This window comes from Poecilia reticulata, linkage group LG20 (assembly GCF_000633615.1).
Source record: "Poecilia reticulata strain Guanapo linkage group LG20, Guppy_female_1.0+MT, whole genome shotgun sequence".
NCBI classification, from domain to species: domain Eukaryota; kingdom Metazoa; phylum Chordata; class Actinopteri; order Cyprinodontiformes; family Poeciliidae; genus Poecilia; species Poecilia reticulata.
In genome coordinates this window covers 24,081,687-24,104,418 of record NC_024350.1, presented here as the reverse complement: position 1 = coordinate 24,104,418, position 22,732 = coordinate 24,081,687, and the positions used below count along the sequence as shown (strand labels likewise).

Sequence of the window (22,732 nt, the reverse complement as noted above, 5' to 3'; positions counted from 1 at the left end):
ATTTGCTTTAAAATAGCTAAATCCTATGTTCCTATTACAAATATGTGTTGCACACCCATACCTGCCTAAATAACTCCCTAATGCAAAAGAAGAGAGAAAAAAAAAATATTCATGAAATGGAGTTTGCGCATACATGATTTTGTTGACACTGGAGTTGTTTGAGACGTCTGTGTCAGTTTTGGCCTCTTTTGGACAAGTCATTTGCATCAGCCTCTTGAAGTTATACTAAATGAAGACTTTATGAAAGTTATTTCCTGCAGGTGTTAGCTGCTAAACAGAACCTCTTTTCAAAAAAACAGAATTACACCCTTTTTTTTTGTTCTGCTCATCAATTCTAGCAACAGTGTCCATGCATATGTCTCATGCCTGACCCACCACCATGCTAAACAGGACATAGCTTCAAACAGTCAGACAAAAGGAAAATGTCAGAGTTTTATTAGGCAGGATAACGAGAATGCTTTATAAATAATATAATCTTATTTATATGAAAATAATTGCCTTAACAAAAAGGTGACAGTATTTAAATGACATGATGAGCTGATGCTGGTGCGTTGCGTCGATAAATGTCAGCATTTTAACATAAAATCGGAAAAGCCTTTTTAAAAGAATGAATAATTATTGCACTTTAGTCACCACATTTACAACATCTAAACTGTTCCTAAAAATTAAACAGAATATTTTTAGCTGATTGTAAAAAAAAAAAATCACACACATCAGAAAAGAATGTTAAATTCAAGAAGCCTTTTTTCACATTATAGTCCACAGCTTTAATTGTTTAAAACATTAAAAAGTAGCTTGGATTCGTATTAAAATGAAAGTGCCACTATGGAATCCAGAACAGATGTGCAGCCCCCCCAACCCCCCAAAAAATAAATAAATAAATGGAGGAATGTTTTTCTAAGTAGCTACAATTTAATCTGTGAGAAGCGTGACAGGAATGTAGGGAACAATCTGTGGATAGAAGGAGAAATTTGAACTCATTTTTTGCTCATTAATCTTAGTTTAAATGACAAGCTGTTCTTTTAAACAGGAGACAACCTGCAATTACTCAATGCTGCATGTGCCCAACAGGCAAAAAAAAAAAACAACATAAATAAAAAATGTCCTAATAAATGCACCAATATGTGTTACCCTTAATTTAATGAAACATTGAATTAAGGGTTTTGCTGTGCCAGCTTGGCGCCCAGATTTGGTTCTGTGTCATTGAAAAGGAGCTTTGTTTCCTGCCTAATTGTTTCCATCCACAGCTGAGCCTCTTTAGGCGGGAGCTCCTCAGCGCGACGGGGAAAGATCAGCACTGCCTGTTTTTCAGAACGTTTAGTCCTTTTCGGTTCTTCTTCTTGAAGGCCATGACAAAGTGCTGCGGGGCGATCTTCCCCCGGCCCTCCTCGTCCACCTGACCCATGAAGATGTAGTTCAAGCCTGGTGAGGTCACACAAAAAACACCTGAATGCAGTGGCAGAACGGCAGAGACATTCAGGGAGGCCCGGCATGAGAGTCTGCGTGTGGCAGGTCTGTATGCATGTGAACACGTATAAACATATTTGCTTGTTGTTGACTGTTTGGACAGTGAGTTCTGCCGCTTACCTAACGCCTCGGATAGATTGGCAAAGGAGCAGAGGAGGCAAACTCAAAGCCGTTTGTTATTTAAAACAGTCAACCTGGAGCTGCATTGCAACTATGAGCATTTACATAACATCATTTTTTTTAATTAAACATTTGAGAAAATGTGATTTAATTCCAGCAGTACCATATCGCTTACCTCGTCTGATTAATGGACACTTTTTGCACAGGATAATGATCTTGGTGCTCATTGTCTTCCCCGCCTGCTGGATCGCCAGGCTGCCTTCTTTATACACATTGATGATGGAGACGGTGGCATACATGCTTCCTCCTCTCATCGCTGCAGTAATGACCGTTCCAGTTATCACTGTCACAGACACAAAAGAAAAGGAGGATAAGGGATGGCAAGCAAAAGTGCTTAAATTGTGATAATTACCCAGTTCTGCATGTGTACTTTCTGAAACAATTTTTACTTATTTTCGATCTCAATGAGAACTTTTCCAAGTTAAATACTACAGGTTTTTATAAACAAGTCTACAGCAAGTTTTTTTGTCAGGAGGGGGGGGTAGGAAAAAAAAGGAATGTAAGCTAAGAATTTAACAGCTGCAGGGCAGAAAATTCCTGTTTCATCTTTACTATTAATAAACGAGATGCGGACAGTATTTGTCCAATCATTTTTTTTTTTTGTTCTTTTATTATCTTGTCTTTGAAGTGCAGTGGAGCCGTAAAAGTGTCATTGTGAGTTAACAAGATCATCTCTGAACATTTGATGTCGAGTCGCAGCACCTCCCGCCTGAACCTTCTCAAATCTGTTCGTCAGCCATGAGCTATGAAGCTCCTTCACTGACATAGAGAATGTCAAATACAGTTTTACTGAGACGTTTACAAGAACCCGTCATGTGCATAAATTGTCATGTAGATGTTGAGCTTTTAGCTGTGTATTTGAACCGTCCTCCTATGATCTTTAATGATTTAACGATTAAACATAAAATGTTACAAAGTTATTTTAAGAACAAGAATCAGCAGCATAAGTTTTATCTTAATTTAGATTCTCTCTTATCCGTACAGGGCTCAGAATTACGCATGTAGACTCAAATATTATACAATCAAGTAATTGTTTGTAACTTGATCATTCTATCAATTATTATTGAATATTTATGTCTTGGCAGTGATCGTGATTGAGTGCATAACGTGCAAATTTAAAGCATTTAGTAATGGAGTAAAATTAAAAGATCACATCTCCTCTTCAGAAAAAGTCCATAAGAAACCAATTATTTTCTAATATAAAGCAAAGCTTCCACTTCCCCCAATGTTAAAACAATGCAATGAAGTGGGGGTTAAAATAACTTCCTGTTTAGTCTGACCGGAGCCTCCAGGAGAAGGACTCGGTGTTCTTGTTGCAACTCATGGAAACGCAGTAACGGCTGGCAAGTGACCCTAGAGGAATCACAGATAAAGAGAACCCAAAGGATTAAACTGGACTCTGTACACTGATGGCACCACTATGTCTGCGCTGACAGAGCTGAGAATATCCAGAGTGGCTTTCTCAGTCAGTTGCTACTGCTACACAGACCAGAGAACCGCTTTGGACGGATCTCAGAGAACTCAACCAGATTAAACACCAGCTGTTTTAAGACTTAAAGCATTGATTAGACAAGAATGTTTTCAGTCTACTGTCTCACCACTTCTAACATCACGAGCTAAATTCCCCCCAACCAGAACATGCAGGGGATGTTTTCCACATCGTTAGCTCATCGGTTTTCTGGCTCAAATCCAAGTGCAGATCTAACACGTATGCAGCTAACATCTCACAGTCTGTTTGTTTTACACCGAGTTACCTTACGGGCTCTAGGCGTATGGGTGTGTTTATGTTCATACTGGAAGTTACTGTGCACCGAATGTGTACAGTACTTCAGTTTCTGACTGCCTATCAAGGCAGTCTTTCAGTTGCGAGACCCCAAAAAAAAAAAAAAAAGAGAGAGAGAGGACATGATCAGGACTGTAAACAGCTACTTACGGGGCAGGGGGTTGGCTGTCAAGAACTTCAGCTGATATACTGATCCTCAGCTGAAGAGCTGGTTGGGATTAGCATATTTGCAATAGTTCCACAACCCATTACACACCCTGGCAAGTCAATATCAGCTGCAATCTATTAATTAGGGGTAATTTATGAGGGTTGTATGAACCACAACTTGCATTGATGTTCTCACCAAAATTGCTGGAGCAGTAATTGCTCTCCAGGGTTCCTCGTCTTTTGCACGTCTGTTGACACAAGGCGGCGGAGTACTTCAGAGCTGGAGGGGGGGCACACGAATGCACATGTAAGTTTTGTCAACCAGTGATGCAAGCATATAAGTTATGTCTACATCTGCTTTCTTGTGGTTTCTTTACTGGATACTTTCAGTTACACAATACTCTCTTCGCTGTCAACTTCGAAGGCCAATAATAACATAATGGAATGCAAAAACATCTGTTTTTCAAGTTAGAATCTATAAAGGGAAGAATTATGGCCTCAAGAAAATACAAGGTGACTGACTAAATATGTTTTCACTGGAAAGAGGAACAGCAGGGAGGATGAAACAAACAGAAAGCAGTATCGTAGAATGACATCATCACATGGGGGGGTTTGCCAATATAACCTGGCTTAACTAAGGGAAAAAGCAATAGCATGTGGGAACATGAGTGTTTGAATATGAAAATGAGCCATGATTGTGGGCACAGACCCATGCCCACACTGCAAGTCAACGTGTTTAATGTACAGTTTACTCAGAGGAAATGGTAGCAAACACAGACTTTTAGGATCAGCTCTGTAGGAATAAGTGCTGCTAACTGGGGCTTTCCATGTCCGGGACTGGGTTTTCTCTTCAGAAGAAATTTCACTTTACTTTTCTATCTAAAATTACTTTTAGTGTGTCACACTATAACATTTATTCACTATCAAAGTACAGCGTCCTCCACACTTATTGGGATTCCTGGTAAAGTTGTGTAAAAAGCCTTAAAATAACTCAATCTTTTATTGTGGCAGCAAAATCTCACTATAAAAATGCAAAAAAAAAAAAAAAACTTCATCTTTCAAGTTTTTTAAATTAGATTATGTGATGTTAGTGGCCTGCGTTTTCAGTAATCAGAAAATGAACGGAAGGACAACAGAGAAAGACGAGCAGGAATCAAAGCACTGCTGTCCCAATCAAGAAATTAAAACTATGAAAAAAAAAAAGCTGGAGGAGGATAGAAACTTCTCTTGCCTCGTGGTAGGGCAGGAACTACAGCATCTTTGAGGTCACCAAGTCTCCATAACAACCACTAGTTTGTAACTAAATGCCAACTTATTATTTAAGGAAGAACCATTTTTTTTGTTGTCCTTTCATCAAACGTGGTATTTTCCAAACACTACTCAAATGATAAATAAAGATGTGTGCTCTGGGAAGAACAAGTTAAGATCAAGTTCTTTGGCAACAGATACTCCAATTGAGTTTGATGCAAAATGATAACAAATTCATATCTTGAAAAATGTAAACGATTGTGAAGAACCTGTGATGCATTGGGACTCTTCGTCTTGCATCAAACTTTCTTTGAAATAAAAATCTAGCAGGAAACTGAAAATGGGTGACCATCAAATTTTTTAACAGGGTTACCACAGTCAAAAAAATAATAATTCTATTATGGCCATCTCGGCACTCGTCAAAAGAAAAGCTAAATGCTCAAGAAAAAGATTAAGATTAAGCAAGATAGGGCTATCCAAAAATATTCTTGTTTATTGAAAATAATTATTTTTAATTATTTTCATCCACTTAATAAATGTACTCCAATTAATGGTTGCATTTTTCTATATTTTTTAGTGTGAGATCATGCATCTAAAATTAATTGTTCCCAATAAGTGTGAGATGTACTAGATCAACAAATGGATATCCAAATATTCTTTTAGTTGATATATATATATCTATATATATATATTTTAATTAATTTATTTTTTATTTATTTGTAGGAATCAAGTTACTACGTACGTATGGGCCTAGTGGTGACCGGCTGTGTGGTGGTGGTTGGCGGTGTGGTGGTGATGGGCAGCTTCTTCGGTCTGAATTTGTAGTGTCCGATGAAGCCGTCCGCAGTCAGGCTGAGATCGGACAGGAACTGGATCAGGAGCTGATTCCCCTCCGAGAACACTGGCCTGAAGAGCGGCGCAGAGAAGTAGGATCAATGATGAACTGAGATGAAGTCATGAGATGGAGATTCTCACTAGAAAATAGTACCTTCTGCATGACAGAAATCACCTACGCTGGGGGGCTGTCTCCGCAATATTTGCCGATTCTTTTGGCGTCGTTTACTTCTGCCCCATTGAAAATGGAGACGTGGTCGTAGCGGCAGTAGTTGTCCCGCTCAACGTCGAACTTCTCAAACTTTACTTCAATGATCTGCGGCAGTAAATAATTCACAAATGAATTGTCTTAATAGCCCTGCATTCTTCTAAGTAATGGATACTTGAATTGCACAAAGCTCAAAGGAATATTTGTTAATTTGAATATCACAAAAAAAATTATATTAGTAGATCAGTTCAAATCAATTTAATAGTTATGTTTTTCAGGCAATAAAAAAAATCTCAAAATTCAGTTTCTTAGAAATTACCTCATATTCCTTTGCTACCATATTTTTTCTTCCACTAAATATTTCATTGTTATGCTTGGATTCTGCACCCCAAACTTCTTATTCTAATTGCCCACATGTAAATGCTTTACATCAGATGTGTTGCAATTTTTGTATTTAATTAATGGACTAATATGCTATTTACAGAGGTGCCCCTGTAATCTCAGGTGACTGACCTGGTTTTTTGGTGCCACTATACGCCAGAAGCAGGTGACACCAGCTGGATAGTCCTTTTCAGGCCAGTTAGGTGTTTTGAAAGTCCCAGAAGGCTTATCAAGTCTGCCTCCACAGTACTGGTCACCTATGAAGACAGAGGGCGAAATGTCAAGCTGTTTTTCAGTGGATGATTTTTCAAATGTTATTTATTATTCAAGAGCTCCTTTAACATGTGTTCAGTCAGTGTGAACTTTTGAACTTATTTTCCTGCGTGTGAAAAGAATTTGACCACTGTAACAAAAATAGAGTATGTTGCTCTGCTCAGATACGAACCTATTTTTGTTGCTACGATAAAGACACAGTCCAGCTAACTGTACACTGAGACAGTATCCATTACAGCCGTGAACATGGGTATGTACAAGGAACCATCCATTAAAATTCCACAGAAAAGACGGTAGATGAGGCATCAAACAGAAAAATACTCATTTAACTCTAAGTGATGCTTTAGAGTAGCTTTAAACTGAATTCCTCCAAAGGGCAAAAAAAACCAAAAAAAAAACAAACAAAAGACAGCAGTGAGAAATTCCACAACATGCTGAGAGTAAAAACTGACATGCACCTCTAGGTTACTTTGCAGAAACTTTTATTTTCAAGTCCTGTACCAGACAATTTAGACACCAAAAGCTAAAACGCAAAGAGCACTTAAGGTCAATTAAGGTCACCTCCATTGTGCAAAACTAGTTCACATTTCAAAACTCCATACTTTTCCAGACTCTTTCAAATGTTCTAGAAGTTTCGGCTTTTTTACTATGTTACACAAATCATAAAACAACTTGATTCTTAAGTTGGCTTTAAAGTTTAGCATTCCAATAACAAGCTATTTTGATGCTTTCTTTGACATCTGGACTAAATAACTATTGACATCTGGACAAAATTCTATATAAAAAAGTAAAAAACAAATCAATTAATTCACATAGGACTTGTATTCCACTACTTTCTTTTTCTTTTCTTCTGTTTTATTAACTCTTATCAGTGATTTCTCAGCCAGCAACTCATGGGTTTCATGGGTTTAAAAAAAAAAGACTTTAAAATTTTATGTAACTCTGCAAAAACAATTTTCTATTTAAACAATTTCATTTTTAGCTTTTGCACACTTTAACAATGTAAATCTAAAGTGCTGGTTTTGTTTTCTTTTTCATTGCAATGAATGGAAATGAATGAAAGAAAATTCCGTCCTGATATGATATCTAACACAGTTCGACGACAACTTCTTTTGCAACACCATCACAGTGCTCACTACGAGCCTGAAAACCTGAGACAGCCGTTGTCACAATGGCTCTTCCGTAACCATATTCGTATCTTCTTGCCTACCTCTCTCATGAGGAGGGGCACTATCGAAATCCGCAAGGAAGCCACTGCCAGCAGTGTTGGCATCAGACACCATCTGCAGGAGCATCTTGTTGCCTGTGGACACGAGGGCTCCGGGCTTGAAGGTCCCACAGAAACGACCAAGTCTCTGCCCGTTGACATGACCACTGTGTACGTCCACGTAGTCATAGCGACAAAGGTTGTCGTTCTCCAGATCAATGGAGCGAAATGTCAGTATGACCACCTTGCTTTCAGGAACCTAAGGTTGAAAATTTCACATGGCACAGAACACAGCAAAAGTTCATTTTTTAATGATGACACGGTTTTACCTGCTCCATGCACTGTGGTGCATAGAATAAGTAGAATGTCACATAGATTTTTAAAAAAACAACAACATCCAATGCAAATAATTAATTAATGATAAACAAATACCGTCCATGTCAAATGTGATCTGCATCAAAACAGAGTAAATGAAAGGGTGCAGCTTAGTCTTTCATCCAACTCTTAACCGTTGTTTTAAATAATTTCATTTCAGGAATTAGATTAAATTCAGTTGGTAATGTGTTCCAAACTAGACAGCCCATAATGGACAAAGCAAACTGCCTAATCGATGTGGTATTTTACTGCTTCTATGCAATTCATTTGGGTTTTACATCACACATCAATACAAAGTTGTGCATCATTGTGAAGTAGATGGAAAACAACTCCTGCTTTTTTTTCCGTCAATGGAGAAATTGTGACTTTGGTGGAGCTGCACAGATCCACAGCTCAAGTGGGAAAATCTATCAAGAGCCTAACTATTGCTCCTCTACATCATGACAAATCTGCCCTTCACTGCACACTAACAAGAAAAAGTGCATTGCTGAAATTGGTTCAGATCAAAGCATGTTAAGTGTTAAAATGGCCCAGTCAAAGTCTGGAAACTTTTTTTTAAAGATACATTTTTTTCTACCAGTTCTGCACATTCCATATGCAGAGGTGGTAAGAACATACTGTACAGATCAACGTCTTAATCAGCTCCTGCTTTAGAGTATAGTTATCTAAAAGAACCAAGCAGCTAAAGAAAGAACAGGCTCAGTCTGATGTGGCTGCTCAGAAGTATTTTTAGAATGAAACTAGTAGTTAGATCTGTCATATTTGACTAGTTCAACTCTTTAGAATTTTTGGAACTATCAAACTTTTTTTTTTCCCTCCAAAATGTTCTTAGATCATGTTTAACAAACAGGTAAATATGCAGCTAACTGGACTCACTGTGATTCTCCACACACATTTGGTGTTTGGAGGGTAAACTCCTGGGTAACCTTGGCTTCCGATGACTCCAGACTCCCCTGTGATGTTTCCGCCACATGTAAAGGTTGTTCTGAAGGGGACAATTTTCACATAATGATATAACAAAACAAGATTTAAAAAAACAAAACAAAACAAAAAACATAACGTGATCTGAATTTTAATAAGTTCTTAGCAAATAAAAACACATTGAATGCTTAAATATATGGCCAGAGGCAGCTCAGATTGCAGAATATTCCTCTCGAAACCCCTCCTGTCGTCCTCGTCACCCTTTCTGTTACATACATTCGAAATAATAAGAAAACATATATATATATATATATATACCTCTGCTGAGACTGCGCACAGACTTCTGTCAGAAAGAGCAGAGTCCATGCGCAAAAGATACTGCATGTCCTCCACATGGTGTTGTGAACGGAGCAGGCGTTGCGCCTGTTTTCACTCCGTGGCATTGCGCTCAGCGGCTGAAGCTGTGGAGGCGACGGAGGGGGCTGGTGTGCCCAGGAGTTGCTGTGGGGCGTTTGAGCAACTGCAAGATCGAGCAGATGAATATAGAGTTTGTCCTGAGCTGTAGGAGGGGACAGAGCTCGGAGTAATAAAAAAAAAAAAAAAAAGGCGGGTGGAGGGGGGACGCTGGAAGGGTGTATAATATCGCCTTACTTCACCTGGCCTGGAAAGCACTAAGAAGATGGCATGATTAAACTTGACTGAGCTTTCATGCATGGTTTGACGTTGCTGTAGACAAATTCCTCCATGTGGCAGGGGCTTGAATGAAAGAACTCTGTATCCCACTTTTTAGGGAATTGCAGGTCAACTTAGTTAGAGCTAGTCCGGCTAAGACAAAAAAAAGGGGGGCGAAAAGAGCAATATTCATTATAATAATGGTAAAGACGAATCGTCACTCACGTCAAAAGACGATGAGGCGTCAATCTCAAGTGGGTGGAAGGAAAGCGCCACCTGCTGGAGTTATATCACACACTAAAGGTGAGTCTCCAAATTAACACGAAGCTGGTTTAATTCCGAAAGAAAGGGTGAATTCGCATTCTCTCATTTTCTCCTAAGAAATTTAAATATAATCTTAGATTTAAAAAATAGAGATAAAAAAAAATGCTAAATTGACAGTTGACTGATACCAATCTTGGGACAAAAGGTTTACACAAAGTGCTGACTCCAAGTTATCAATGGAAAGTTCAGTGAAAGGAAACAAGGTTTCCAAGCAAGACAGATAGCTGCAGCCTTGAAAGCCCAAAACAGACGCCATGAATTAACAATATATAAATGAAAATCACATATTTCCAAAACAAAAGAAATCGTAGTAGGCTATATTTAACATATCTTTAAAAAATGCTAATTCTTCATTGTTTGTTTTGTTTTTATCTAGTTTAGCAAACACAACATTCTCACTGACTCGACGTTCGATTGTAGGTCCTGTGCATTCAACTTAGCTGCTATCGGTGATCGATTTTCTTTTCAGTTGAACAGAAAGATGGCGGACCGAACGCCTGGCTCTCAAAAAGCTAGCGCTAAGGTGAAATTTACCGTTTGTTCTCGTGTTAGCTAAGCTGTTCCTATCGTAGTGAAAGCTGTATTTTTTTAGATTCACGGAAAACGTTTGGTGTTAACATGGTAGCTGCCAAGAGCTACGCGCGCTTACTGAAAAGTGACACCCCGCTCTAACGAAACCTATCCATGTTAGCAAGGCTAGGCTAACCATGTAGCTAATGCACCCCGGGACTAAGTCGGTGTAGCTATTTACAAACCACATCAAGGCAAAGCTAATAACTTAAAGTAGTCACCACACAAATTATGCATGTTAAAATATAAAATTTAATGTATATTCTCACTAAGGGACAGACGTCATGGTAACGTTAGCAGCTCAGCGTGCTGTATTCAAGCAGTCCCGCTGTAGCTTACACCGAGCTGCTAGGCCTCTGGTTAATTTTTAGACGTCAGACTGTAACTTAGAAGAAAAATTACAGTAAACGAAACGCGTACAGTCCAAAACAGTTATGTTGTCTGGCTTTTGCAGCTTTCGTTGTATATGTAGCATTATAATTTGCAGTTATGCACAAATTAGCTGTCAGAGAGTCTGTCATTTTGTCGGAACAACACTGAGAAAACCCAGCTCAGCTTCTGGTTACCTGAATGTGTTGTTGATTGTAGAAATTGTCATTCTGAGTGCTAGTAAACATTGTCCTGAAACGTAGCTGCTCTTTGTTTACATCGACAGGCGCTACTTGAGAGCAAACTCAAGTCTTTTAGCATTGGCAAGATGGCTGTGGCGAAAAGAACTTTAAGCAAGAAGGAACAAGATGAAATAAAGAAAAAGGCAAGTTTGCGCTTCTTTTTTTAAAATTAAGATGACTCATGTAATCAGTTTCTAAAAGGTTTTATTAAGTATGTTATGCTGCATATTTTATGTTGATTTTTCTCGTATTCAGGAAGATGAGCGAGCGGCGGCAGAGATTTATGAAGAGTTTCTTGCTGCTTTTGAAGGAGGAGGAGAGAATAAGGTCAAGGCATTTGTCAGAGGGGGTCTCGCAAATGCATCGAAAGGTGCAGTATTTGGACTGATCAGTTACATAACTACAAGCTGTGGTAATCTTTGTCAGTTACATGTCATGCTGCAAAAGGTGGCATTACTATATTTTATACCGCTTATGTTTTTTTAACATAAGAAAATATATGTGCGTATAATCATTGCAGGGCCAAGGTATTAATTTAAGAAAGAACATTTTTGCCCAAGAAAGATAACAGGCCAACTGTGGGAGATAATTGTGTTAAATTACTTTGGAAATTAGAAATTGTCTTATTTATGTTTGACAGGAAGTAGTGTTGCATCATATGCTGAGAAACAATGCAAAAGCTTTTTATATGAGCTGGCCATGCACTGATCAGATATTTTGACAGATTTCTAAGGCCCTCATATTATCCGTTTTCTAATTTTATAATGTAATATTACATTTTTTAGGAAGTTTTCTCCTAAAATTTAGCATTTTGGGTTTAAATTTGTCTGAAAAACATTTTAGAATGCAACTGCATTGGTTTTGTACAGTAAAACAAATTGCTTGGGAAGAAACAGACTGAAAGTAAAATAAAAGGTTCTTATAGAGTAGAAAATTTCTAATGAGCAATTCTCTAAATCTTAATGATAAATAACTAAATAGAGAAACGCATCCTTTTATGAAACCATACTAAAACAATATGAAATATAACTATTCAGATTTTGTTTTTGCACTTCTGAAAAAGTAATGTATCACAATCTTGCATTTTTATGAGCCCTAAGGATCCTTTCAGTAGTCAATCATTAGCTCTTCCTCATGTATGCTGACAATGCTGACTTTAAAGTCAGACTAAGACAGAGCAGTTGGAGTTACACAGATCTTAAATACATTTGCACTACAAAATGATCAGAATTGACATTTTAAACTTTTTTTTAGTATTTATATTGGGGATTGGTGTGGCCAGCGTTACTAGCAACAGTGCCTGTATCCGCTGTATAGTTCGTAGCTCTTTAACTGAACTTCAAGGTTTACTGCAAAACTGTCAAGATTTGCTAATCCAACACGCTCTGTGACACACGGAAGAGGACACCGAGAAATATTAAAACCTCCTATATCCTCATGCTTCCTCTAACTTCTCTTTTGATACTACTCATCCTGAAAATGTTAATTAAGTTGCATCTTTATTTTTAGCGACAGCTCACACACCAAAGAGTGTTAGTCTCACCTCGGGTTGCTTTGCTGTGGTGCTGTTCAACGACTGGTAAAGAGATTGGATTTTTAGTTTCCGACAAGTTGACCTCTGATGAGGGTAAAATACTAGTCACTGTGCTATTTCCGGGGCGCGTCTCTTTTTTAAACCAAAAATATTAACAGGAGGATTTTGAAATAAGAACACGGTTTGTCTTTTCAGAGGAATCGGCTTCTGATGAAAAAAGGGGAAAGTTGTACAAGCCCAAATCCCGTTTTGAGACCCAGTCAAAAAGCATCTTGCCTTTGGAGACTCCCTCTCAGTTTTTACCAGCAGACAAAAGAAATGTAAGTGCTTTCAAGGTCAACTAATTGTGTCTCCTGTTTGTGCTTTACAATTTATTTTGTTAGTAATAATATGTTTCTGTTTCTCAGACTTTAAAGAAGGGCAGTGAAAAGGAGAAGAAGAAGAGTAACTTGGAACTTTTTAAAGAAGAACTTAAACAGTATGATTTATCATATGACAATATTAATTTCTATTGGTTTTGTTTTGTTGTTTTTTTTATAAAATCACAAAATGTATATTTTCTTAATTTTAATATGTGCCACTTGTTTCAGAATCCAAGAAGAAAGGGACGAAAGACACCGGATGAAAGGACGCGTCAGTCGCTTTGAGCCTCTGCCGGGATCGGAGGGAAGACGCTCCTGTGAGTGAATTTAAGCTGCTTTAACGCCTTCTGTGCACTAACATGGCCGACGCGGCCCTGTCCAGCACGCCTCACTCAGCTCCCCGCCCCCCTGTGTGCTCCTTTCACCCTGAAACAAAATTTATACTGCTTTTCTGCTTCTTTTAGCGGATGGTTCTTCAAGAAGAAACCGTCCGTCCAGTGGTAATTTTGACTTAATACAGTGACCGTGAATATCTCCAACTTGCTGAGAAATCGAGTCGAGGTTTCAGACAGCAACGGGAAATTCTTTTCTCATTTCTGTGTCTGCAGTTTTGGACGACTGCGCGCCAGGATCCCATGATGTCGGCGATCCATCCACTACTAACTTGTATCTTGGAAACATCAATCCACAGGTACTTTTCTTTCCTTTTCTCGTATTGAAAGGCAAAATAAGACAGAAACAGCTTTGACTTGAATTGAATGCTGTAGTTTCAAATACTGCTTAATCCAGATATAGAATCCTGCAGAGAATTGTGTTTTGCAGATGGTTATTTTTGTCTCTGCATATTTTTGTAAATATTTCCTATTTGAATCATTACAGATGAATGAGGAGATGTTGTGTCAAGAATTTGGGCGGTATGGCCCTCTGGCCAGCGTAAAAATCATGTGGCCGAGGACGGACGAGGAGCGAGCTCGGGAGAGGAACTGTGGATTTGTGGCCTTTATGAACAGGAGGGATGCTGAGCGAGCCCTCAAGAACCTTAATGGTACGTTTTTCGTTCATAAAGACCGCAGAACTGGTATTTTACTCCACCCTCATGATGTAAACACTTCTTTTTTTTCTGCTTTCCTTTAATTATAGGGAAAATGATCATGAACTTTGAAATGAAATTAGGATGGGGCAAAGGTGTGCCCATCCCTCCTCACCCCATATATATCCCTCCTTCCATGATGGAGCATACACTCCCGCCCCCTCCCTCCGGCCTACCCTTCAACGCGCAGCCCCGAGAGAGGCTAAAGAACCCCAATGCTCCAATGATTCCTCCACCCAAAAACAAGGAGGAGTTTGAGAAGGTAACTCAGAATGTCAGCCTGAGCTTTCATGGTATATGGTAGTGTTTAATTGTGCTGGTATTGTGTTAGCTATAGTAGTTGGCAGTCAGCACAGGTTTTATTTATAGTTTATTAGATTTTTTTTCCTTGTTAAATTTAATTTACTAGATTTTAATAGGGAAAATTTTGGATATATTCAGTTAGCTTGTCTTATACGTAAGTGTTTATGGGTTTTTGGCGTTTAGTAAAAGGAAATGTGTTCTCTCTGTGAAGTTTGAAATGCATTTTTTATATTTTTCTCCTGTTGCCTATTTAACAATACTCACATTCTATTGTTTATTATCTGATGTGACTTCATATACAGACTCTGTCGCAAGCCATAGTCAAAGTGGTTATCCCAACAGAAAGGTACATGTTTTTTTCTTTTTTCAAATTGGTGTACAAACTTAGACAAAAAAAACAACCTAACATCCCATTTTGAAGCTAAAAGTTTGATCAATTGATCACTGCATGCTACAGGGGGGCAGCTCAGTGTGGATGAGCAATGGTTGAGACAAATGGATTCTTTTTTTTATGCTTGCACATAATGTAGCACCGACACATTTTATCTCGCTCCTTCATTTATCTCCATTCTTCATGTTTTCCTTTAAAACGATTAGTTGAGTTGAGATTTTTTGAAGAGAGGTTTTTTTTTAGTATCGGTTCCCTTGCTTTTAGTGAAATTGAAATGGCTTTTAGTGAAATGTCATGTTGAATGGTGTTTTTTGAAAAGTGAGTAAATCTTGAGAGCAGTGGAAGCTAACAGCTAGTCAAGAAGTGGCTCTGGTCTCAGATAATTACAGGGACATTAACCAATTGTCTTGTCATGTGTTCACTGATATCATTTTATGCGATCAAACAGATTTTATACACCGTCTTAAAAAAAACTAGCACCCACACCTCTCTTTTGGAGGTGTGGGTGTTAAACATCCCCCAAAATGGTCTTGTGTGTAGAGATGCACTTATGAAAAACTGTTTATGACTTGTTTTGTATTTGTAAAGCTTAGATTCTGAATTTAGCCAATTAAGATTTATCTTTTTAGTAAGAGGAAGATATAAGGACAGAATTCAAAATATCCTTCCTGCTGTGAAAACAAGCTTTGATAAGGAGAAGAGGTGGCTTTACTGTGTCTTATATTAGCACTTTTTGTGGTTAGCATGATTAAAATGGCAAATGTGGGCCTTTACCTTAACTCTTGAGATTTTCAAAAAGCTTCCAAATCCAAACTGTTTCATTAACCTACAGAGGTTGGAATCTTCATGTTCAGCATTTGGTGGCACATAGTTTTCCTTTAATGGCATCACATATATATTTCTATAATAAAACTGTTTGTGAAATTAAATTAAATCTCTCTACTATAGCTGAGGGAATAACCAGGGTTTGCATCACAAAACCTCACTCCAAAAAATCCGTCCCTTTAAATCTGTAGCGAAGCATCACCACCTTTCATACTTCCACATCATAAACAGTTGATTGTGTTAATCTAGATTAGTGACATTGAGCTCTACCACATTCACGACCTGCTGATTCTAGATCTGAAGCCACCTCTCTGGCCATTGCTCACTCAGACCGTCTCCCCCCTTGGCCTCTGTCACTCTGTGGGTGAGCTCAGTAAATCTGGCCCCCCAGCCAAGAAACCCACCTTAGAATTAGCTTCTGAATGACCTTTGACATTGGCCTTGGTGAGCAGCACAAGTTGAACAGTCGGCAGCAGCGAGGGACCTGAAAAGCATCATGGGATGGATTGGGAAAGTATACAGAATTTTACCCCGCCATTGGTACGATCGGCTCCAATACACATAAATGTTATCTGTGTTGTCAAATGAAAGGCGCCACCTGTCTTATTGGCTGATTGTTTTCAAGCTGCAGGACACATTTCCCTTAAAATCGTCACAAGTGTTTAAATAATCTCCTCTGCACCATATGCAGTCAGCACAAAGTCAACCAGTTGATTGTCTAAGTCAGGCAAAGAATCCTGTCATTTTTTTTTTTTTTTTTTTTTTTAACTTCAAACTAGTCTGGAGTTGAGTGGGACGTAAAAGCCATTGCATTGGCAAAATATTTTTATCAAAACAATGTCATTTCAGTGCTCCCCACCTCTTCCCCAGATATGTACAGCTCCCTCTGTCCTTTCTGTATCATTTTTGAGTAATTCTGGCAGTGCAATGTAATTAAAATCAGTTGCACTTTTGCCTTAGTGAACAATGGTACTTAACATATCACAGGGTTTCCGAAGGGTCTTTGAAAAGCCTTAAATCTAATAATTTCATAGGACTGAAAGTTCATCAATCACATAAATTAATCTCACAATAATTTTTTAAGTAAATTGAGAATAATAATAATTAAAAAAAGCCTTTAAGTCAACTTATTTATTTGGAAGGCATTAAGATCTTAAATAAAAAACCTTTCAACAATGAGTAAATTTAAGCAATAGAAAAGATTAATCTATTTTAAATTCATGATTGTTTTCATGTTAAAATGTAATTTTTGGTATTTATGTCAACGTTGACCGGAATATGTAGTTACAGTTGTATTTAACTTGTGTCTGGTGTTTTGACACCCCTTCAACAGTTCCCCCCCCCATCAGATTTCCTTTCAACAAAACATGTTATTGTACATTTCCAGAGCATTTATTCACCATCTGCTCGTGTCACTTTTCCAGATCATTTTTTTGTCGTATCCAAAAAGTGGATGTTTGTGGTCGTAGCTGCAGCGTTTTCAGTGATAAACGGCGTAATTACAAATGATGAATAATGTAATTTTCAGAGAACTGTTGTGGGTGTCAAACCGCCAAGCGTGATTTATGCTTTAATGAGGGAGGCAGGAAGTAGTGCTCAAGACTCCAGTCCAGTCTGAATCAGTTTGCTTTAACTGTGTCTTTCTTGTAGGAATCTGCTCTCTCTCATCCACCGCATGATCGAATTTGTGGTGCGTGAAGGCCCAATGTTTGAAGCCATGATCATGAACAGAGAAATCAACAACCCAATGTACAGGTCAGTTAAATTGCCCAACAGATATGCTAGAAGCGTATTGTCTCTACTGTTTACACAGATTAGACTGATGATTGTTGTTGTTTTCTTCCAGGTTTTTATTTGACAACCAGAGCCCGGCGCACGTATACTATCGTTGGAAGCTCTACACTATACTACAGGTTTGTCGTTAAAATTGAGGGGGAAAAAAAAATAAATAAACACTTTACCTTCTGATCAGATTTCCTCCAGTTGTTTCTACATCTTTATATTAAATGTAAATGCTTAATTTTTCAGGGTGAATCCCCGGCCAAATGGCGAACAGAGGACTTTAGAATGTTTAAAAATGGCTCTTTATGGCGTCCGCCTCCTCTTAATCCGTACCTACACGGTCCGTATGACGACGGTGATGAAGAGGAAGAAGAGGAGGAGGGAAACAAGAAAGGCTCCTTGAAAGAAGAGTAGGATTATGACCTAAAATGGTTGCACATTTTACTCAGAATATGATTGGACTTTACCTTGCTGTTTAACTCGTGTTTATTGATGAGGCTCACGTTGATTTAATATCAATAACATATTTAAAAACACGGCTTATCATAGTTATTTATAATAAACAGTAAAGCCAAAAACCTTTTTCAAAGTAAAACATAAATATTAGACATAAATTGCTAATTTATAGCCCCACCCTCAGCTATGGATTTGGCTCAAACTCACCCCATGAGATTATGCACCGAGTCCATAAATGACACCCACTAGGGGGAGCTTTTGAGTCTTGCTGAGAAGGAAATCTGGGTTTCACTTCTGGACCGGCTGCACCTGCAATCCATCCTCAAATAAGTGACGGACAAGATAAATGGATGATTAGATAGAGCTACTGGATTTGATATGCGAGTATGAACCATGGGTGGCCAACTTTGGCCCTTAGGGGGCGATGTTCAGCATGTTTCTGTTCCAACAGAGCTGAATTATCTCCTCACTCTGTGTGCAGCATAATTGCGTTCAAGTCCGTTTTGAATGCAATGCGCAGCACATGTAGAACAATCAGAATACCTCCTGTTTGGTCTGGAGTTAGCCGCCTTCAGGATGAACTGTGATCGGTTATAAAGTGATGCTGTGTTCAGGGAGCGGGACAAACTGGAGGAGATGCTCCGCGGTCTGTCTCCGAGGAGAGGAGACGTGGCAGAGGCCATGCTGTTTTGTCTAAACCACGCTGAAGCTGCTGAGGAGATTGTGGAGTGCATCACTGAGTCCCTCTCCATTCTGAAGACCCCTCTGCCAAAGAAGGCACGTCCAGAGCTCGGTGCTGCCTCCCTCCAACCGTTTGTCGGCGACCTCTAACCGTCATGCTGCTTGTTAATCTTTCAGATTGCACGGTTATATCTCGTTTCCGATGTGCTGTACAACTCTTCTGCCAAAGTGTCCAATGCGTCTTACTACAGAAAATAGTAAGTTTAGTTTAAACAGAATCGATAGTTTGGTTGTTTTAAATAAATGAGTCTCAGTGAGTAAATCTGCCTTTTGTTCTAAATAGTTTTGAGACGAAGCTGAGCCAGGTTTTCGCTGATCTCAACGCCACATACAAGACGATACAAGGACACCTGCAGAGCGAGAACTTCAAGGTTGCTGCATTAGTTTGTCAGACTTCACAACGGTTCGCTTCGCCGGTGATTCACATCACTCAGCTCACGTGTTTATTTCCTTTTTTTTTCTTTGTCGTGATAGCAACGAGTGATGTCATGTTTCCGGGCGTGGGAGGATTGGGCCGTGTACCCTGATCCCTTTCTCATTAAGCTGCAGAATATCTTCCTTGGACTTGTTAATCTCTCCTCGGAAAAGGAGGTCCCTCTTGTTGTAGAGGTAATAAATCACACAAGCATCCCCAAATTTTTATTTTCACTTAGACATGATGCTTGATCTTTCTCCTCCTCGTCTCGTTTCAGCCTGAACCTGCAGAAGACCTCGACGGGGCCCCTCTGGGGGAGTTCGTAGATGGAGCCCCTCTGGAGGACATGGATGGGGTCCCTATTGATGCAGTACCCATTGATGGGGCGCCAATCGATGGAGCTCCTCTCGATGACTTAGACGGGGTTCCTATTAAGTCCATTGACGACGACATCGATGGAGTACCTCGTGAGTGAAGCGGGGACCCACACGGAGAGGCCAGAGGAGGGCAACGTCCTGATCAGGACTTATCATTATGGATTGTTTCAAATCTCCAAATAATAACTTTTATTCTGGTTTTGACAGTGGATCAGTCAGCGGGAGCAACTTTCAAGGTTGCACCCTCAAAATGGGAAGCGGTGGATGAGGCAGAGTTGCAGGCTCAAGGTAACGTTGGGGAGCCTCTACCTGTCGATCATATTTAATTTTTCCTGTCTTTTTAATTGAACCTCATCACTCCTCAGCTGTAACAACCTCAAAATGGGAGATATTTGAGCAACCGGAAGAAACAAAGAAGTAAGATGCCGTTTTGTCTCCCATCTGCTCATCGTGGTATATACTTGTGAATTTGCAGACTATTTTCACCACCTCATTATATTTCCGTAGGGGCGAGGCAGACAGCGATGACGACGACAGGAGCCCTCGCTCAGAGGATAATCAGAGTTACTCCAACCCCATCAGAGACGACTCTGATCTCAAAGCCAAGATGTCTGAAATGAATGAGGAGAAACGCACCAAGCTCAGAGAGATTGAGGTTTTTTTGTGTTTTTTAATCCATTTTACAAACTAAAATATATGTCTAAATAATGTAAATGATTGATTGAAATGTTTTCTTTTTGAAATGGATTGATTTATATAAATAGCACAAAAAGATTTGGGGGGGGGGTGACATGAACAGAAGCCGACCATGGCTGAGTAGTATAGTATATTAGGTTCCTCATTCTAACTAAGTTGGTTTCTTGGCACACAACGTCTTTTAAGTATGGAGAATTCACTTGAAGAGCTGAGCAACTGCCTGCATTATCTGTTCCGCTCATTCAGAAAATTCCGGTTTATCAGGTGATCCGAGGAATCACAGCAACGCAGTTAGAAATGTAAAACACAGCAGCAAGAGCTGTCAAGTTTTAAGTATCGCATGTTGAATTAATGGAGATTTTAGCTGGTCTCCATTCAAACGGATGAAGTTTACGTTGTGGTTTGGGATCTAATCAGATAAAAATGCGTTGAACTTTCCTACTGCTTCCTTATGAGACCAGTAATCTGGTCGTAAATAATTTGCTCTGCGGCTGTAAAACAGCCTTTATTACCTTTCTGCTGGTTTTGTGGCCATTATATGTATTCATTTGAAGGTGTCTTTATAACATTATAACTTTAAATCTTTTTAAAATAATTATTTTACAATGTTTTTGATAAACCTAAAAAGTGCAATTTGACATCATTTTTTGTTAGTTTATGGCAGGATTTTTATTCCCTTGGCACTGTTGTTTTCTAGCGTGTCAGGGTTTATTTAAACAGTCATTGTCTGACGCACAATGTTATAAATACTGATAATTTTCTATAGTTCCCAGTAACATACAGTATTTACACATTTGCTGCTCTGACTACTTGCCAATGAACATTGCTCTGATGTTTTGGTGCTTGGCTCCTACATGCTCCATCAGGTTGCGTCAAATGCTTGTGTTTAGTTGTTTTTTTTTTTAAGTTGTGCTCTGCAGATAATTTTGTTGTATTGTCACAGTTTAGCATGTGTTTGGCCTGGTTATTTGTTGACAAAAACGATTAAAAGATTGAGACAAGAAGATTATGCCAGTGAGGAGAATGCATAGTAGCAGGATGTCATGGTGCAAAACATTTTCGACAACAGGTTAAAGTCATGAAGTTCCAGGATGAGCTGGAGTCTGGGAAAAGGCCCAAGAAGCCTGGGCAGAGTATCCAGGAGCAGGTGGAGCACTACAGGGACAAACTGCTACAGAAGGTAACAACCTCAGTTATTGTTACCTCTAATATATTGATACGGGACAAAACAATAACCAAACTTTCTTTTGTCTCGCTTTTAAAAAGGAGAAAGAAAAAGAGAAACTTGAGCGTGAGAAAGAAAGGGAGAAAAAGGAAAAGGAGAAAGCAGAGGCGCGGTTAAAAGAACTGAAGAAGGAAAAGGAGAAGGATGACACGCCAACCAGGAAAGAAAGGTGATGCGGACATTTTAAGTAGAGTCAGATTTCCAGCGGTAAAGCTTCAGCTCGACTAACGCGCCATCTGACACGTCTCCCCCTCCTCTCAGAAAGCGGCATCACAGCGGCTCTCCCAGTCCGTCGAGGAGCGGCAGCAGGCGAGGCCGGTCGTCCTCACCGCGTTCAGAGCGCTCGGAGAGATCGGAACGCTCCGATCGGTCGTACTCTAAAGACACAACGTCACGCTCATCCCATAAAGACTCTCCTCGGTCCAGCAACAAAAAATCGTCCAAGAGGTAAAAGCCATACACTGCATTTAAACATTTGTTCTAGCTGGTTTTCCGTCTCCCCCGTCCAGTCCTAAAATAAGATTGTTGGTTAATTTGTTACCCTTGAGTTGTCCTTAGTTATGCGTGTGACTTTTCAAAGTTTACATACATACTGCAAGTCTATTAATAATCTAGATGGCATTCAGAGAGAAAAATGAAGTGGAAACATAAAAAGCAGCAGGTAGAGCTCGGGAACAAATGCAGCTTTTCTTTTTAAAGTGTATTGAAACACCTAGATTAAATCGTATTGTTAAGGGAGATTTTATTAAACTTGAGCTGTTTTTAGGAACTCTTAAATGTGTAATGTCCCTTTAATCCCACTAGATCTCCATCTTCACCTCGCACACCGAAGCGATCGAGGCGGTCGCGCTCCAGGACACCCAAGAAATCAACCAAGAAGTCCCGCTCCAGATCTAGATCCCCCCACCGATCTCACAAGAAATCTAAGAAGAGCAAACACTGACATCTTTTGTTTCTCGCTCGTAAACCAGCCCCTCTCATTCCCCCTCCCCCACCCATCTCTGCGCCACGTTTGATTTAAAGGTGGACTGATTTGGCAGCTGAAGATCTGCGATGGCTGTAGGTTAACCGACGGACAACAGAGTGGAGGGTGTTGCATGGGTTGCCATCTGGTGTATCAGATAGATGGGGCCACTGCTGTTTTATATTGTAAAGATTAAAAAAAAAAAATGTGTTTGTGTGTCCTAATTTCTCAACCTTACAATGGAAATCATCCATGTGGTAGACCACACCCATGTAGTGTGAGAGGAAAAGTCTTACATTCATGCTGTCGACTTCTGTTTTTGTAGTTCACATTAAAAGGAATTCCTAATAAAAGTGTCATTTTTTTAAGA

The 22,732-nt window shown here is 39.3% G+C and overlaps 2 protein-coding genes across 6 annotated transcripts; one reads left to right on the top strand and one right to left on the bottom strand.

Annotated features, from left to right (window-relative positions):
• Positions 1–418: 418 nt before the first annotated feature.
• On the bottom strand, positions 419–11,215 carry pcolce2b (procollagen C-endopeptidase enhancer 2b). Of its 3 annotated transcripts, none has more exons than XM_008396801.2 (10): positions 11,157–11,215; positions 9,343–9,544; positions 8,980–9,088; positions 7,732–7,987; positions 6,381–6,505; positions 5,839–5,975; positions 5,568–5,731; positions 3,774–3,857; positions 1,763–1,930; positions 419–1,446 (listed from the first exon to the last, which is right to left on the bottom strand). In XM_008396801.2, the coding sequence occupies exons 2-10, from the start codon at positions 9,465–9,467 to the stop codon at positions 1,292–1,294; spliced, it is 1,323 nt and encodes a 440-aa protein (XP_008395023.1). In that variant the 5' UTR covers positions 9,468–9,544; positions 11,157–11,215; the 3' UTR covers positions 419–1,291. The 3 variants fall into 3 exon arrangements, with proteins under 3 accessions (XP_008395023.1, XP_008395021.1, XP_008395022.1); XM_008396799.2 differs by lacking the exon at positions 11,157–11,215 and adding an exon at positions 9,681–9,848; XM_008396800.2 differs by lacking the exon at positions 11,157–11,215 and adding an exon at positions 9,681–9,846 and having other exon boundaries at positions 419–1,422.
• Positions 10,438–22,730, top strand: u2surp (U2 snRNP-associated SURP domain containing). Of its 3 annotated transcripts, XM_008396802.1 has the most exons (26): positions 10,438–10,543; positions 11,246–11,344; positions 11,457–11,571; positions 12,931–13,055; positions 13,143–13,213; positions 13,326–13,414; positions 13,562–13,597; positions 13,706–13,788; positions 13,977–14,142; positions 14,238–14,449; positions 14,793–14,836; positions 17,357–17,461; positions 17,553–17,619; positions 17,735–17,898; positions 18,559–18,721; positions 18,803–18,882; positions 18,969–19,056; positions 19,160–19,294; positions 19,378–19,567; positions 19,685–19,765; positions 19,843–19,894; positions 19,985–20,132; positions 21,243–21,353; positions 21,440–21,567; positions 21,660–21,845; positions 22,203–22,730. In XM_008396802.1, the coding sequence occupies exons 1-26, from the start codon at positions 10,502–10,504 to the stop codon at positions 22,339–22,341; spliced, it is 2,919 nt and encodes a 972-aa protein (XP_008395024.1). In that variant the 5' UTR covers positions 10,438–10,501; the 3' UTR covers positions 22,342–22,730. The 3 variants fall into 3 exon arrangements, with proteins under 3 accessions (XP_008395024.1, XP_017157352.1, XP_017157353.1); XM_017301863.1 differs by lacking the exons at positions 10,438–10,543; positions 11,246–11,344; positions 11,457–11,571; positions 12,931–13,055; positions 13,562–13,597 and having other exon boundaries at positions 13,180–13,213; XM_017301864.1 differs by lacking the exons at positions 10,438–10,543; positions 11,246–11,344; positions 11,457–11,571; ... (5 more) ...; positions 13,977–14,142; positions 14,793–14,836 and having other exon boundaries at positions 14,362–14,449.
• Positions 22,731–22,732: the final 2 nt, after the last annotated feature.